The 18582-nt window shown below is 55.3% G+C and overlaps 1 protein-coding gene across 1 annotated transcript; it reads left to right on the top strand.

The window, feature by feature from the left end:
• Positions 1–769: 769 nt before the first annotated feature.
• On the top strand, positions 770–18536 carry lah (involucrin repeat protein; the record flags this gene model as incomplete). The annotated part of the gene is made up of 3 exons (XM_026763088.1): positions 770–6214; positions 6358–16920; positions 17007–18536. 3 exons carry the CDS (start codon positions 770–772, stop codon positions 18534–18536), a joined length of 17538 nt encoding a protein of 5845 aa, XP_026618789.1.
• Between the last annotated feature and the right edge of the window lie 46 nt (positions 18537–18582).

The following is an 18582-nucleotide window of genomic DNA, read 5'->3' as shown; positions in this document are numbered from 1 at the left end:
CCAGCCTCACCGCGATTTCGTCGGTCCTCACTCACCTTCGATTCAGTCCTGCGGCCATTCTCTGCCATCTCAGCGGATACACATTCAAGGGCAATTATCGTCCAGTCATCATCTTTGGATGGATTCTAATCATCATCTGCATCAACTCACCTCCCCACATTCTTACTCTCATCATCATTCTGTCTAACTTCATCCTCATCGTTGTTCCTCGATCTCAAATACTCTAAGCTACCTACAGTCTGCAGATCTGAACCGTGCCCTCACGGCCTTAGGCGCTAACCGCCCACTGGATCGCCTTGGCGGCGGATTCTCTGGAGCAACCACCCTTAGCAGCAAAAACCGACCCAGCGCTATCAACCGAGCGGTTCAGGCTGGGGCTGCCGACGAAAAAGAACCACGGTTCAGCTCCTTGTTTACCTTGCGAAAAACAACAATCCGCTAGATATCCGTTCGATAGGTTCTCCTCTCGGGCTGGGCTGAGCGACCTTTTGTTTCCACCCTGTTCATGCCATCGTTCTTTAGCATCACGAGTCACGAATTTGCTTTGGTCACTCGCTGGACTACCTAATGTATCCCCGTTCAATTGATATACATCTTGGATTAATCTAGTGCACCATTACGACGATTATTATTGTTTTTCACACTCCATCTCGACCAGCCACCAGCTCCGCCTTGAACCATCGCAGCATTCCCAGACTCGACATTCCGATTCGCACATGGTCGTCTGAGTCGCAAGGAGCATCGTCTTGATCGCTCTTTTTAACTCACTATGTTCAAGGCCCTGATGGGCGGGGTCCGTTCCTCCGATGCCCGCAGCACAACCTCCAGCTCCAAGAGCAGGAGCCGCCGCCGAACCAACTCCAAGGCTTCTTCGACGGTCAGCCGCAAGTCCTCACGGGGTGACGACCGTGATCGTGGCTTGGGCGATCTGTCGGCCTACCCTTCCTCAGGCAGCCGCAGCAAGCGATACGCTCCCAGCGCAGCGGGCGAGTCTGTCGCTTCGAGCTATGCGACGGCGGATCCGGGCATATCCACTGAGCACGATGCGATTATTGTCGAACGGACACCCAGACGCAGAGATACCGATGAAGAAAGCGGTCGCGATCGATATTCCGATATTCGCGACAGTGATGGGCGAAGTTCTCGCCGACGCGACCGGGACCGATCGCCCAGTCGTGAGCGTGAACGGGCCCGGTCGGAGAGGGACGATCGAGCGCAATTGAAAGATGACGCTGTAGAGTCTCGCGACCGTCGTCGGGAACGATCGCGGACTCAGTCAGGCGATACGTATCTGCCGCCTCTTTCCACATCGATGCCCGCTCAGCCAAATCCGCCCACGATCTATGACCCCCATGTCCAGCAGCAGTTCCCAGGTCAGTTCCCTGCTTTTGTTGCCGAGCCATATCGACCTCCGAACCCTGCCGGCGAAGCGGCCGATTACTATGGCGATCAAGGGCAGTCCGTTGCCGAGCAGCCAGGTGTGCGCCCGCAGCCTCCGTCTGTCATTCCCAACAGCCAGACGCATCTCATGGCTGCGTCGCCTGTCGCCAATCCACCACCGGAGCCGAGCAGCATGGGGCAGGTGGGCGCAGCCGCTGATTACTTTGCAGGCGACGCCGAACTAGAGGGGGACCCAGCGCCTGGACGACCGGATCATCCAACTGCTGGCGCAACGTCCAAGCCTTCCAGGCCATCTAACGTTACATCTGGCATCTCGGGGATGGCTGCTGGAGCTGCTGCTGGAGCTGCTGCCTATGGAGCAGCAAGTAGTTTCCCCATGCCGGCCAGCCCGACATCGCCTCCGGAACCTGTCCCAACGACTGCTCCCTATGCCCCTCCTATGACTTCCAGCACCACCAAACCGCCCCATACCCATGGTGTTGGAGCCACAGTTGGAGCGGCAGCCGCGGGTGCTGCAGCAGGATACATGCTTGGCCACCACCAGCACCATTCGATGTCGAGCACCGACCATCTATCCCAGTACACCATGCAGAATTACGACGAATCTTCTCAGCATGGGTTCGGAAACCCAGGTCCCACAATCAACAATGCACCGGCCAATCCAGCGTGGTACGCTGCTGGAGCAGGAGCAGCCCTACCGTATGCTGCAAGCCCTCTGCATCCCCACCACGCTGCTGTCCACCACGGGGCTCCCTTTCCCTCCGGAAGCCTGGCATTTCAGCAGCGCCAACGTGGCCCGCTTGACAAGTTCATCGACTTTTGGCGTGATCCGGAGGGTGTCGGTATGTTTGAAGACTATACCGAGGCCATAGGCGTCTGTAAGTACTGCTTCGAACCCGGCACTTCCTCGCGTGACGCACCTCGTAAACATCACTACCGCCCACGCCGATCGTCCGCTGAGCGCCACAGCGGTGGCTCCCGGGTGGGAAAGGCAAGTCGCTATACATCCTCTGAGGATGAAGGTCGCCGACGGAAGAAGTCATCACGGAGTTCCTGGCTGCTGCCTGGACTGTTGGGTGGAATGGCGGCCAAAACGCTTTTCAATAACAAGGATTTTGAAGACACCTATAGCGTCCGTTCGGGCCGAGTGATGACCGTCAACGACTCTGAAAGTGTCTCAACAACACGACGAAGCCAGACCTCGCGTGGCGTCTATAGGCGTCGCAGTCAGTCTCGAGACCGTGAAGGCCGCATCCTTTACTCAGACTCGAAGAAGAGCCAATATGAAGATAGACGACACGGTTCTCGGTCCCGATCCCGCTCTTCCTCCCGAAATGACCGCCATTCAGCACTCAGAGACGCAGCCCTAGGTGCTGCAGTGGGCTCAGCAGCTTTGGCTGTGGCCAAGTCCCGTGATCGAAACCGCAGCCGCAGTAGTCGCAGTCGCAGCCGATCCCCAAGAAAGACAAAAGGGAGAAAGTCGTCAACCTCTGACTCTTCCTCCTTTGTTGATATCTCCCAGCCTGCTCGAAAGTCCGTTGGCGGTGGCATTGCTTCTTTCTTCACGGCTTCTTCTGAGAACCGTAGAAAGCGCCGAGTCAAGAAACGCAGGAGTATCTTTTCGTTCAACAACTCGTCCTCTTCTTCGCTTGATGCGGACTTGGCATTCGGTACCGGATTCGCACGAAAACCTGCTGGCAAGTCGAACAAGAAGAGCAGTAAGAAGAAGGACCATGACGTGGATGCAGCCTTGCTGGGGTTAGGCGCTGCAGCCACCGCATTAGCTGCTACGTCTCATGGACGCAGTCGGCGGACTGGAGAGATTCTCGCGGCCAAGGAGACGCGGTCGCGACACTCGGATTACACATCGTCCGTCACGAACGATGAAGGCTGGGAGGATATGGACTCAGGGGACCAGTCTTCCTCCAGTGTCAGTTCAGCGCTCGCGTTCGGTGGTAGCGCATTGTTCGGTAGCGATGAATCACAGTCGTCTGACTCTGGTACCTCAAAATGGGGCTGGAGATGGGGAAGCGGAAAGGATAAAAAGAAGAAAAAGAGGGCTAGCTCCTCGGAGGACCGATTCCCTACAGGTGCTGCCCTCGCTGCAGGTGCGCTAGGAACGGCCGCGTTGGCTTCTACCCATGACAGAGACTCCAGACTTCCCAGCCAGGGTGCGTCAAGCAGCTCCGGGAGCTTGCAGCATGTGGCCCCCGTGCCAACTAGCGATCCTACCCGCTTTGATGCGATCAACGTGTCGTCTCTGCCCCCTGGCGAACCCGCATTCGTTCGACCAGGTCCCATTCCATTGCAGCAACCGCAGCCCATGACGCTAGTCTCACAGGCTGTTTATGCTACCCAGGGCGAGTCGATTCCCGCTTACAGTGCTCCCGTGATCCCACCTGTTTTTCCTCCGACCTCCTACATCCCTTACAGACCTGAACAAAGTCAAAGTGTAGCTTTAGGCTTTAATCGACCACATCGCAGGAGCGAGTCTTTTCCCGTGTTCCAGACAGAGCCTCTGGAAGGTGCGCCAGCACCCGGCCTGAAGCGTCGCTCGACCGTCAAGGATCAGACCTCGGTCCAATTTGATCTGACCAAGGAGCAAGCTGATAAGGAGCGACGTGCGGATCGTCTTGAGCAGTTGAAGCGCGAAGCGGAGCGGGCCAACGGAGTGCAACTCATTGATAGGGAAGATGAACCTGCCGTCTGGGATGACGATCGTCGTTCAAGACGCTATGAAGATCGTGGATACGATGACCGCAGACAAGAAGAGCCTAAACATGATCGCTACTACAAGGATTCCGAAAAGGACAAAGACTCATCCTCGCGGATCGGTGCTGCCGCCGCGGGTGCAATAGGCGCCGCCGCTGCAGCTACTGTGCTATCTGGAAGAGGTTCGGTTGACGAATCCTCCGAAACCAGCCAGCGGCGCCACGACGAGCGTCGGCAGCAGCGCCGAGCGGAGCGTCGCCGTGGATCCGAGCCGGAGTCGGCGGTGTCCAGCCATAGTAAATCTGAGCCTGCCCAGGAGACGATCGATGATCATCCGACCGAGAAACGTCAGCCGGAGCTGACCAAGCCGCCTAGTCCCAGTCGCGGTCCCCACAAATACGACGATTACGCTGAGTTCTTCGCTCCTGAAGAGTTGCGGTATAGTCCGGACGCCTACAAGCGGCGCGAGCCTGCCTCGATGCCTACTATCATTGAGATCGAACCTGCAAGTGAGAGACAGTCGCGAGAAGTGCTGCCCCCAGCAGAGGAGCCACATCCCCAATACCGAGATCTGCCATGGCCGGTACCTCTTTTGAAACTCATCGAGCCCACTCCTCCCCAAAGTTTGAGTGGATCCGTCAGAGACGCTGCTTCACCCGTGGTTAGTGCTCGGGATATGCCTACTCACGAAGAAGAGGAAAACGTGAAGCCGGCTGCACGACAAACGACCGGCTCCCGTGTCTCCTGGGGAGAGCACGAAACGCACGAGTACGAAGTTCCGTCCACGTCCTCGGAACTCGAATCAGTTGACCATGAGACCACTAGAGTCCAAGAGGAGTCTCATTCGCCGGTACTCGAACACCGGGACGTGCCCTCCAAGCACGTCGCGGATGATGTGGGTGCGGACATTGAGTTTGCGGCTGCCTTGGCTGCTGCCACCGCAGCTGCGGGCTTTGATCCTGCCCTCGTGACGGAGGATCCAACATATCATACACGGTCTTTGCCTCTTGGCTCTCGAGGTGGGGTCGAATTCAGGTCCCCATGGGTGGAGGCCGAGTTAGATTCTAGGATTCCGCATGGCTTTGTCGAAGGAGAGGTTGAGACCCCCGAAGATGAAAAAGCCGGACTAAATAGAGTCGTCGCAGAGCAGCCACTGTACTCTGAACCTGAGCCTGTTTCACGGGAACTGGACAATCAAGAACCGTCTGAGCCCCAGACTCGAACCTCGATCGCTCAGGAGGTAATCGACCGGCTCAACGGAAAGCAAGATGAAGGAGACACCTCACGTAAAGCTCGATCCGACACAGAAAAGAGTTCAAACTCCGGCGAGAAACGCGATGAATCTGAGCTCCCTGCTCAAGACTCGTTCTCCATGCCCGGCGGATTTGAAACGGAAGAGTCACCCTCGGAATCGAAGCGTGATGTGGACTCGCGTGACGCCGGTGGCTTAGACCGCCGATCCGTTGTTTCAGCCCCTGTATCTAGTGAATACGATTCCTCAACAAGACCGAGAAAATCCAGACGAGACAGTGGTGACTTTGACGATGCTGAAGATGCCGCCTCTGCGTCAGTTGAGCCGGATGGCACCGAGGGGAAGAAAAAGCGACGGAAGAGACGCTCCAAGCGTGACAGTGACACCTTTACCGACTCTGCCTCTGTGACATCCTCGCCCGCCAGAATTGGGGAGTCCAGCGAGAAACACAAGAGCACGGATGACAAGGACAAAGAAAAAAGGGCGGGGGGTTTCTTCAGCAGTATCTTTGGCTCGAGAGTTTCAGAGCCGGTGGACACCAAGACGTCGTCCTCTGCAGATAGGCCTTCGTCGCGTGAGATTCAGTCCGAGGTCGGGCGTCGGGAGTACGAGGAGTCACGCCGCCGGAGGAGGGAGGAAAGGTCATCCCGGCGTCGCAGCTCCAGTGGCGGGGATAAGGGCCCCCGGCGAGATGAGGAGAGCGGTTCCGACAAGGAGAACAGTAAGGCTAGAGACAAGGATGGTATTGACATTGAGAACTACAAGTCTAGCAGGCAACGGAGGGAAGAGAGACGGCGACGAAGATACGAGGATATTGTGGAATCGGGGAAACCGGAGGAGTATGAGAAGGTATAGTCATCTTTAACTGTTTTGAGCTCATTAACTGTAACGTGTCTTGTGCCCTGTTTATGGTCCGAATGTGGACGGGCCAAGCAAGCAAGTTTTAACGCGCATATGCTAAATGATTTTCTCCTCGTTTCCTCTACGTATAGGATCGGAAAATATCGGAAGACAACGACGAGAACCAGTCTTTTTTAGCAGAAGGCCCCGAAATGCCAGTCCAGGTAGACGACGGCAATAGAGAGCGTGGTGCTTCGGGGCGCGTTCCTTTGGCAGAGAGAGACGTCACAGGGCTGGGATTAGACGTACTGGAACAGCGGCCAAGGGGCCGCTCGACATCCCCTGAAGCCTCGGAAAGGATCGTGGATCCAGCCCCCAAGTCCCAGAGTAGGCCGGCCTCGCCCGAGCCGAATCGGCAAGAGGGAGACAATCAGAGCCAGTCGTCACGACGATCATCCATGTTGCGGTCGACAGAGTCGCCTACCGCGGTGCCGTTGCACTTCCGTCGCCCCCCAACCTCGCCTGGGACCAATCGTTCGGCATCCGTCAGCGCCCCTACTGCACCATCTCCCGGGTCTCCAACAGCGCCCAAACGCCGACCAAACTCTACCGAGTTCAAGAGTTCGCGCGAGATCCGGCCCCTGTGGCTGGTAGAGCGTCACGGTCCTGGACACGGGGAGCATGAGCCCGAGGAACCGCTACCATCGCTACCGTCAAGCAAGACTTCATCCGCGAACAACTCCGTGGAAGATCTCACGGCCCTTCAGGACGAGAGAAGCTGGGAGGCGGTTGATCTGAGCCATCATGTCCATGACACTCGGCGACCGAGCGGCATCGACCTGTCTCAGAGCAGAGGTGTCGAGCACGATGCCCTAGGTTCTCAGCAGGTCACACCTACCGCGGCAACTTTCGATCAGATACACCCAAATCCTCCTTCACGGAAAGAGCTGAAATATGAGTTCCATTCTCCCTCGGAACTCCTGCAAGATCCGACCGCGTACGGAGACGTGCAGCCGTTTGACGTGGGGGATCTCCCTTCCGCAGAGGGCTCGGCTGTGGGTGTCAAGGATGCAAGTGCTGGGAATGAAGACAAGGTAGAACGCCCGGCTGAGGCCTTGCCTTTTCGGCCCTCTACCCCACAAAACAATGATATCGCGGCCTCCGAGGACACGGAGACCACCCCTACTCAGACCAGGACCGTGAACGCTTTCGAAGGCCCTGGATTCGCTGGGGTGGTTGATGCTGCTGTTGCAGCAGCTGTGGGTGGTGGTCTCGGCACGCAGCCAGATGTTGCAATTTCCGCCAAAGAAGGTCCAGTGGATCTTCCTGGTGCTGTGGAAAGAACTGATAAGTCGATTGTTGCCAACGATGAACCCGCGGCAGCTTCCGTTTCCACCCCCGGCGCACCTCTTGACTTTGCAGCCGTTGTTGATGCTGCGGTTGCTGCAGCCACCAACTCTACTGGCGAGAAGCCCGAGGCTGCTAGGGAAATTGAGCAGCCGCAAGCCACTGAAAAGTCAAAGGACGAAGTAGCTGCTGCTGCAAGCGAACAGCAGGAGCCCGGGGAATCGCATCTGCAGCAGTCGCCTGAGTCAACCGAGCCCGTACCACAAGCCCCACACGCGGACGAACAAGAGATATCACATCCGACTGGGAACGACGACAGCGTCCCGCGAGATGACAAAAGAAGGGATTCAGTGGCCACAGTGGTTCCCCTAGTGGAAGAAGCCTCCCATGAACAGGGGAAGCTGGACACCAGCGCGGCCATCCCAGAAATAACCGGGGAAAACAAGGAGCTTCCGTCCGAGACAACGAACAAGAACGCGGGCGATAATGATCAGGTCCAGCCCGAGGAGCCGTCGGTGGACACTGACGAGCCATCTTCGTCTTCTGCCAAGAAAAAGAAGAAGAATAAGAAGAAGCGTCAGAGCATGGACTCAAGCACGCACGAGCCGACTACACTTGTCGATGACTCGACTGCCAACCAGGGGGAGGAGGGGAAATTTATTGTTGAAGATGCACGGACTGATGCCGTCGAGTCGTCTGAGCCAGCACTAAAGGAGCAATTTCTTACCGACCAGCCTGCCAGTGCTGAAGCTACAGCTGCGCCCGAGCAGGAGCCGGTAGAGGCCACGGTTGATATAGAGCAAGCCACCGAAGCGCCGGGCGTCAAAGCACTTGAAGATGAACCGGCACCCGCTGCACCCGAAGATACGCCTGCCGAACCAACTGTTGAGACACCAGCTGAGGACCAAGCCGAGACGACATCTTCCAAGAAGTCCAAAAAGAAGAAAAAGAAGAAGAACAAGGGCTCTGCTCCTGAGGAGAACACGGAGGACCCGAATCCTACAGATACTCCGGAACCATCCGCTGCAACTTCGCAGGTCATCGTGGAAGAGCAGGTAGAACCTACCGTGGAAACTACACAGCCTGCCGAGGGAGAACCTAAGCCTACCGAGGAGAGCACCATTGCTGTGCCCGAGAATACTGTCGAGTCCGAACCGGTGCCCAAGAAAATGGAAGCTCCTCAAGACCCTACTGGTGAAAAAGTTCAAGATGTTCCCGTACCAGGAGAATTTCCAGGCTCACCGGTAGAGGCTGATAATCAGGCTAAAGACTTGCCGCAATCTGGAGAAGAGTTCCAAGCTGAGCCTACTCGCGCCCAAGAGCTACCAGAGAGTACCGAGATCACCCACAAGATTCCCGACATGACCCCAAGCGTAAATCCTTCGGAACCAGTAGTGAGTGAGATGATGAATGAGACGGCCTCTCCGGATGTTTGGCATGACGCATTGGCTTCCTCTCCCGAGCAGAAGAGCGCCGAAACAGAGCAAGCTGATCCTAAATCTGATGAGCAACACAACGAGGAGAAGGCACCGGAGTCCGAGATACAGCCAATTGACAAAGAACAGGCTGAGATCTCAGAAAAGCCTGTCGAGGCGGATACTCCTGCTCTCATCCCAGTCCTTCCTGCGGAACAGCAAGAGCAATCCAAGGAGCCCCCTACTCCTGTGTTAGATTCTACTTCCACGGATAAGGTCGAAACGGTAGGGTCTAGTGTCCGGAACGAAGAGCCCACTCCCACTACTACGGAATCGGAAACTCCCTTGTCACGCAAAAACAGCAAGAAGAACAAGAAAAAGAACAAGCGGAAGAGCACTGCAGAGACACCAGTTCAGAGTGAGGCTGTTGATACTGCGGAGCCTATCTCTTCAGTGGAAGGCGTGCGTGAACCTGGTCCTGAGACTACAAGCACAGCTGTGGAGGAACCTCAAGTAAAGTCGCTGGATGAGGCTGTCGATGAAAATAAGGGAGAAGCTACGGACTTTCAAAAAGATATCAAAGAGGAACCCTTGCCAGAGGACGCGGCTGAGGTAGCAACCGATTCGCAGCCGGCTACAGCTGACGAAATCCATCAGACAGCAGCGGAAGACCCGGCGCCAGACGCGGTGGCTGAGATCATGAGCGAATCCCAGCTAGCTACACCTCAAGACGTTCTGAAGACAGCACCAGAAGAGCCCGTCAACGAGCAGCCAAAAAAGAAAGGCAAGAAAAAGAAGAATCGCAAATCAGTCAATGTGTCCGAGTCCCAGCCTGAGTCAGAGTCAGAAGTCAAGACTGAAGAACTCCCATTAGTTGAAGCTGCAGAGACCCCGCAGCCTCAAATAAGGAGTGAGGTAGCGGCCGCAGTTGACAGTCAGGTACCGCCAGAGTCGAGTATCATGGAAGCACCTGCAGGGATTGGAGACATTACGCCCGCTTCCGCAGCGGAGGCAATTGAACTAAATTTACCTGCGGGGAAAGATGAGGCCAATGGCGGAGAACCACATGTGTCCGAGCCCAGCGAGCAGCCAAATATCGAGACTGTGTCTGGCCCTGAACCAGACCCCGAATCTGTGCCTGAAGCGGGGGCAATTGCAGCGACTGGCAAAAAGGGCAAGAAGAACAAGAAAAAGAAGCAGAGCCTGTCTCTCACCCCTGATGAAACGCCAGCCTCCGAGTCGTTAACTCCCGCAGACGCTGCAGATGCGAACACGGATTTGCCTGTCGCACCTGAAGATTCCTCCTTGGAGACTGATAAAGAGCCAATGCGGGAGGAGCCAATTGAAAGCCAGCCGACCGTTGAACCGGTTGCTGAAACACCAGATCAAAGCACGACGGAGGAAGCTGTCTCTATGACCTCAGCGCAAAAGAAGAAGGCAAAGAAAGATAAGAAAAAGAAACGCCAATCTACTTCATTGGATGAGACACCTGCGTCTGAGTCGATGATTGAAGAAGCCGATGCCAAGGATGTTACTCCTGAAGGTGCTCAGTTGCGCTCGGAAGAGCCGTCTGAACCTCAATCACTCGAGGCTACTTTGGATGCCATCGAGCACGTGGAAGCGACAACTGAGCCTTCGCAAGAACAGCCCAAGGAGGATGTGTCTTTGCACCCGGAACGCAGCTCCAACTCTGATGAAGAGTTCGTGCTGGTACCAGAACATGTGCCCTACGGACCCAATGATGAAGATTCACCCCGATCTGGTTCCACGGGGTTCGATCTCACAAAAGGGAACAGTGAATTGGAAAAACAGCCATTGACCCAGGAAGGTGTCTTGGATGCAAACGAGGCCACTCCCGCCGAATCACCCTCTGCTGCTGCCCAACCTGTCCAAGAAGAATCCAGCCCCACGCCAGCATTGGAGGGCGGTGCTGCCATCGAAGAACCAGAGGCTGCAGAAAAGGACGTACCTGAAGATTCTCCAGACAAGACAATCGAGCACAATGAAACTCCTGACGATAGCTTGACGGCAAAAGAAGCTCAAGCCGAAGTAGTCAGCACAGAGACTACTCGAGAGACTGACCAAGGCGGTGCAGTTCCGGACGTCGAAGCTGGCTCTGAAGGCTTGATTCGGGATGATCAGCCTTCCGCTTCCTCGAAAAAAAAGGACAAGAAGAAAGAGAAGAAGCGCCAGTCCCTTGCCCTGAACGATGAGCAAAATCCCTCCACCAAGGAAGTACTGACTGCTGAGCCTCCCTCCGACCCAGTTCCAGAGCCCTCGGAAGTTGATGAATCTGCGCCTGTTCCTTCCGCCCCTGAAGAACAGCAGAAGTCTGATGACGCTGCAGCCGACAAGGCAGGACAAGAGTCAACTGCTGAGCCTCCCTCCGACCCAGTTCCAGAGCCCTCAGAAGTTGATGAAACTGCGCCTGTTCCTTCCGCCCCTGAAGAACAGCAGAAGTCTGATGACGCTGCAGCCGACGAGGTAGGACATGATCCTCCCTCCGACCCAGTTCCAGAACCCTCGGAAGTTGATGAATTCGCGCCTGTTCCTTCCGCCCCTGAAGAACAGCAGAAGTCCGATGGCGCTGCAGCCGACGAGGTAGGACAAGAGTCAACTGCGGAGACAATTCAGACAGCGCAACTGGCAGAGGAAGTGCAGACGACCACGTCCAAGAAGAAGGCAAAGAAGGACAAGAAAAAGCGCCATACACTCTCTTTGGACGATGATCGAACTCCTTCGACTGAGGAGAAGATCGACGCCACTGAAACCGTAGCAGAAACAGCTGCCGAGCCAGCACCACCTTCTTTCGCTTCGGAAGAACCAGAGAAAATTGCAGAAGCTCCTTCCAATGAAGCTACACGAGAACCCACTGCAGATGAGACTCAGACCGTGGAGTCCACAGAGGAAAGTCAAACAGCAAAGTCGAAGAAGAAGGCAAAGAAAGACAAAAAGAAACGGAAGTCTGTCTCCTTTGAGATTGAAGAGCCATCGACTCAGCCGAGCGAGCCTGACCACCCTGTCGCGACTTTTGGCGAGACAGTGACTCCACATGAGGAGCCGAAGCCCGAGGACGAACCTTCCGCACGGGAAGGTCTTACTGAGGAGTTTCAGCCATTAGAAACAGTCCCTGCGAGCCTAACTCAAGGTGGAACAGATATTGATACTCAACCTGAGCAACCTGAGCCAAATGCCAAGGCTACAGAAGTTACAGAGCAACAAGAGCAGGTTCCCGAGCCTTTCCCAGGTTCAATCACGGAGGAGCAGGCTGTGGAAGAAACTGCAGCTCCGCCGTTGGCTGATGAGGCGTCCCAATCACAAGAACAGAAAGTCTCCTCGGAGACCTTATGGTCTGAAACTCAGGAGGACCGTGTCAAGAGTGTCCAGGACGCTGAATTGTTAGGCGAGAAGACAGAGGAGCGCGCTGTCCAGCCTTCGCTAGAAGACAACGAGAGCACCAAGACCGAAGCCTTGACGGAACAAGCAGAGTCCGAGCCGCAGACGCCCATTGATGAGGGCGAGCAAGGAGTAGGGCCCTCTAAGTCAAAGAAGAACAAGAAGAAGAAGAAAAAGAAGGACACTCTGGAGCCAAGAGAAGATATGCCAGTGACACCGCCTGAGCCTTCAAACGATGAGCCGCTCGAATCGACACCAGTTCTTGAACAGGAAAAGGCTCACGACACTGCCGAGCCTGACGCCACAGTGTCTGAACCTCTGCGCGAAGAGGAGAAACCCGAAGAGGAACCCAGCGGGTTTATTTCGGCAAAAGCAAAGAAAAAGGGAAAGAAAGACAAGAAGCGCCAGTCCAAGATTCTTGATAGCGCAAACGACGCCGCCAGCACCGCCGAAACCTCCGCAGATGTCGCGGAACAGTCGCCCTTGAACACATCAAGCGGCGAAGCGGATGGCCCAGATGCGGAGTTCGCTCAAGAAACGAGTGAAGCCGTCTCTCCCGAAGCGAAGTCCTCGGAGCCATCGCCTGAGACGGCACTCACGCCTGCTGAAGATGACGGTAAAGAAAATCAGTCCCACGACACCGAACCATACGGCGGCAACGATAAAGATCTGACATGGACTGATCACATGGTATCTTCGCAGGTAGAGCAACAACAAGCAACACCTTCCGATCGTCCGTCCCAACCCGCGCTTGAAGCCGAGCCAACTTCCGTCGGCGAAGCAGCAATATCCAGTCATGTGGAACAAGGTGAAAACAACGCAGACAAGGCTTCGCCGGCCGTTGACGATAGGGTAGAGGGATCTGGTGAAGAAGGTACGAGAGCGAAGAACGAAATGATGGCCGAAAGTCCCGAGATACGAGATGAGGGTCTTCTTGAGATTCCGCGAGAAGAAGAGAAGGGAGAGGTATCAAGCCAACGAGAAGACTCCATTCAGGCCGAAACCGAAGAGCAAGTGGGGGAATCGACGAAAGCACCCGCTGAAGAAACACACAAAGATTTCATGAGCCAGGAACCGGCTCCAGAATCCGTGCCAGAGGGCGGAGATGCCGCGACTAAGGATCAGTCCACTGACATTGAGGTTAACGATCCTTCAAAGCCAGAGGACGTCCTTGAGCTGGAGAACGAAGAGTTGCCATTATCAACCTCAGGAAAGAAAAAGAAAGACAAGAAGAAAAAGAAGGCGCAACAGGAGACAAAGACTGATGAGACATTGAAGGAGCCTTGGGTGGATGTCGTGCAAGAAAAATCACCAGCGAGCCAGGAACTGACTGATACCACGCTACCTGTTGCCGAGTCTCAGGCAGATCCAGTTGCCGAGCCCTCGCACGAGCTTTCCGAATCACAGAGACCAACTGAGACTGTAATTGACGACAAGGGCATTGAGGAGACCCTAGGGCTGCAACAAGAGATAAAGCTTGCGGAGGACGGCTTCGAGGAACCACCGGCTCTTTCACGAAAGAAGAGCAAGAAGGACAAGAAGAGAGAGCGCCTTGCTCAAAAGGCTGCTGTTGAGTCACGCGAGAATGAATCCAAGGAGGAGCCGCTGGCGACTGAAGAGCACCTCATTCCACCTTCGGATGCTCAGCCGACCGAGCCTGCGATTCCTGAATCAGCCCTGGCACTGGGAATACCTACCGAGACAACCGCAGACGCTGGCGAAGCTGAACTGCATTCGAGCGCCGTTCAATTCACTGCTCCGGTGGAGGACAATATCAAGGCCATAGAAACCTCTGAAGTTCAGACAGTTGAAAGCCTCCAACTGCACGAAGGAGCTTCAAGTCTAGGTGCCGAGGCCGTGGCTGAGCACACTCCACTGGAGATTAAGGAAGAAACCCTGCCCTCTGAGCTTTTGCAGGAAGACGAGATGATTGAGAACGATCCCGGAACGAACAAGGCCCAAGTACAAGCTGAACCGGTTAATGAAGACGAGAATGGTCGTGTGAAGTCGCTTCTTGAGCCTATCCAATCACTAGAGGCTCCCCAGCAGCCACTTGAGCGGGAAAATTTGCTGAATGAGGATGCGGCAACGGCTCCAGAGGTACTACCTGCTGTGGAGAAGTCAGTTGCTGACGCCGAGACGGCCACGGAACCAATAATTGAAGAAGCACCCCTGAGTCGCAAGGAGTCGAAGAAGAAGGCGAAGAAGGCGAAGAAGCAAGCTCAAAAACAGCAAGAGAAGACCACTACTCCCGCCCCTGCTGAGCTTGGAGAAGACAGCATTGTGGAGACTACGCCCACCATACCAGGCAAGCCCGGTTCAGCAGAGAATTCTGGCGATGTCCCCGAGGCAAACGTTTCGGAAGAGCAGTTGGTTCCTTCGGATGCCGCTCGATCTCAAGAGACTCTTGAGCAGACTCCGAACATGAACAATCAAATTGAGGATGCGCTATGGAGGGACCAGGAAAAAGAGGGCAATGTCCAGGCTGAACCAAGCCAAGGCGCTGAATTTAGAAACGAGCAAGTTGCCGAGGATTTCACCGAGGGTCAGCCTGAACCCACAGCGGCTTTTGCGAGAAAATTATCCAAGAAAGAGAAAAGAAAAGCCAGGAAGAATTCTGCCAAGGATGCCATCGATCCTTCAGACGAGCCCGAGCTGCGAAATCCAACCGAATCTATCGAGCCATCCGTCTCTACCACGGACCAAGCCAAGACCGACGAAGATCCATTTCTGACAGGTGCCTACGACAAGCAAATGACCGAGGAGGTTCCACGATCACTTGAGGCTGAGCCAGGAGCTCCGGAGATGCACCAAGGTGCAGGTGACGAGGATGATTGGCCTGCAATAGACTGGGAGAAAGGTAAAGTCGAAATCCAAGAACAGACGCCACAGTCGTCACCTGAGGCTCATGCAGTTCCTTTTGAGCCAGGCATTGCAGAATTCGACGAGTCTGCCATCCCAGAGGGATTGCTTAGACGACAAAGTCTATCCCGTAGAGGTGCCTGGTCGTCTCCAATGAGCAAGCAACTGATGGACTGCGAAAGTTCACAGCAAACAGGGGCAGATGAAGCAGGAGCTGCTCCGCAAGAAGGTGGTGTAGTGGTAGAGCCTGACACGGTGGTCGAGACGGAGCAGTCTGCCAAACTGAACGCAGAACCTGCAAGTTCGCAAGTTCAAGAAAAGGCCATGCAGCATCTCGAGAACGCTTTGGCATGGGATCAAGCAAAGGGTGGGACCGAAGTGATGCCGCCAAAGCAAAGCAAAATTGCGAGCATCTTCCCAAATCTTGAGCGCGGATCCTTTCGACGACCTGTTCCGGGCCAAGAATTGATGCCGGTAAAAGATAGTGCTGAGGATGAGACTATTGACCAACATGCGGATGGCAACTGCGCGATCCAGGTCTCGGAGGCAACTATCCCGGCCGGCGAGCCGGAAGAGAGCCGTTTACAGGGCCAGCAAGATGAGAAAATTCAGGAGCCAGCGGCTACGGTTTTTACGCGGGATCTATCTCTGGAAGAGCCTATGAAGATGCAGGACACAAGCAGCACTCCAGTTAACCTTGCTGTTGACGTTGAGATTGATCCCTCATACAATGTTTCTGTGATATCCGATGGTCCAGGGAAAGAAACCGAATCTATTGAAATTGAATGGAAGGACAACGACAATACGCGAACCCTAGAAGCCGAAACACCCTTGTACGCACCGTTGCCTGTGCACGAACAGAAGTCATCTCTTGTCAGCCATACTTCTCCCGTTGGAATGGACCGAGACGAGCAGATTCTGAGAAACGATTCTTCCTGTGGGCTTCGCCGCAGCCCGTCAATTCATGGGCGACACGATCACCCACCGCGAACATGGTCGCTGGAGGATTCACCGATCACCAAGGCAGTGACACCACCCCTGGCGACGACGTCTCTATTTGGGGGACCAGCAGGGGCCCCTGCGGACATGGGCTCACCTCCACGTACTCCATTACAAACTATCGCGGAACAAGAGCCAGACGATCGAGTGGAGCTAGCGAGCGGGTTAAGATCCATGGTTCCTGAACACGGGACACCCCGTCTGGAGATGAAGCCCGAACATGTTCTTCCACGTCCCGAAACTCCGATCAGAAAGTTTACAGATAATGCGCTGGCACGTCAGGCATGGCCTGTATCGGACAATGACAAGCTCCAAAGCTCGGCAGACGAGGATGCGGGTCTCGCTGTCAAGAAACGGCGGCCAGGTAACGAATGGCCCGCCGAAATACTGAAAACTCCGGACCAAGGAATGCCGATTCTAAGACCAAGCAGCGTGAGCAGCATCAAAAGTGTGCAGAGCAATTACAGTGTGACTGGTGGGCAGCGATCGCTACGACGCACCAGTCGCAACACCAGCGGGGATTTGCGGGCGGCTAGCCAGGCACAGGAAAGCCACAGTCCCCAGCCACACGATACGCCCCAGCCTCCTCAGCCCCCGCCCTCCGATCTCAACATCGAGCGCATCGCTTCGTCTTCCTCCTACGACCCCGTCACGGACAAGGGCAAGCGCCCCATACGAGCCATGCCGGACGTCTATGTAGGTACTCCTCCATTCAATTACGCTAACTCTTTGATAAATGCGATTATTGTTGGCCTTCCAATCACTAACTGATCCCGGTTTAGGAGGGATGGGGAGAGACGCCCAGCTCGCCTCGGTCGCCGAGCCGACCGCCCAGTATCCGTCATCGTCGAAGTATGCAACACCTCCAAGAACTTGAGGCTCGTCTCGATCAACTCATCTCTGAAAATCGACTCCTCATCGCCGCTCGTGAAGCCGCCGAGGATAAACTTCGGAATGCTAGTGTCGCCCGTCGCAAGAGCGACCATACACTCAACGAGCGCAGTGCCGACCTGCGGGACAGAGAAGCCGAGGTGGAAAACCTGAAGAATTCCGTGGAATGGCTCCAAAAGGAAGTAACCCGCCTGACAGAAGAGAATGAAGGGCTTACCACCACGAACTCCAACCTGACCGCCGCCCATGCCAAGGAAATTGAGGCGGAGCGCGAATCGTCCTCTCGCCAATTGGACGACTTGCGCTCGCGATATGAGCAGCTCTCCACGGAAGTGCAGAACACAGTGCGGCACGAAATTGAGACTGCGCTGGCGCGAAAGGATAACGAACTGCGACGGCTTAGGGAAGAGCTTGAAACCGCTCGGGATAAGGTGTCGCATTTACAACAACAAATCGCGGCATCCTTGCATGACAACGTTCTCGTCTTCCGCGATGAGGATTACTTCGATGCTGCATGCCAAAAACTGTGTGGGCATGTGCAACAATGGGTGTTGCGGTTCTCCAAACACTCCGACCATCGACGCTGCCGCAAACTTGCTGAGATACAAGATGAGAAGATTGCAGACCGCTTCGACAATGCGATCCTGGACGGCTATGATACAGATACCTACCTCGCCGACCGCGTCCGTCGCCGCGATGTCTTCATGTCGGTGGTGATGACTATGGTGTGGGAGTTTGTGTTCACACGGTATTTGTTTGGCATGGATCGTGAGCAGCGCCAAAAGCTCAAGTCCCTGGAAAAGCAACTGAGCGAGGTTGGCCCACGGAGCGCTGTCCATCGTTGGCGCGCGATTACCCTTACGCTCCTGTCGAAGCGCCCGGCATTTGCTCGTCAGCGTGAAAACGACACGGAAGCGGTTGCATTGGAAGTCTTTGAGACTCTGTCGCGTCTCCTCCCACCCCCAAGTCATGTCGAAGCCCAGCTCTTGGAGTCTCTACGCAAGGTTCTACGGGTTGCAGTCAACCTGTCAATTGAGATGCGCACGCAGCTGGCCGAATACATTATGCTGCCGCCACTCCAACCCGAGTACGACACAAATGGAGACCTAGCACGGCAGGTCTATTTCAACGCCTCATTGATGAACGAACGCAGCGGGGAGACAACGTCGAATGAGGAGCTGGAGTCGCAGCAAGCAGTCGTCCGGGTCGTCTTGTTCCCGCTAGTGGTAAAAAAGGGCAACGACACAGGCGAGGGCGAAGATGAAGTAGTTGTCTGCCCTGCTCAGGTGCTTGTCGCTCGACCCGGCAAGGATCCAAGGGCCAGCAAAATCTTCAGCAGCGACCGCATGTCCCTGGATGGAACCAAGTCTGTTCACAGCGTCGCTCCATCATCAACCATGGATATCAGCAACGTGATCTGAGGCGTCACACTCTGGTCACGACTTGTTCATGCTCAGCTCCACGGAT

The sequence above is a fragment of the Aspergillus thermomutatus genome (assembly GCF_002237265.1).
Source record: "Aspergillus thermomutatus strain HMR AF 39 chromosome Unknown NODE_4, whole genome shotgun sequence".
Taxonomy (NCBI): Eukaryota; Fungi; Ascomycota; class Eurotiomycetes; order Eurotiales; family Aspergillaceae; genus Aspergillus; species Aspergillus thermomutatus.
Note: the sequence above shows the minus strand (reverse complement) of the source record. Positions and strands in the feature narration are given on the sequence as shown.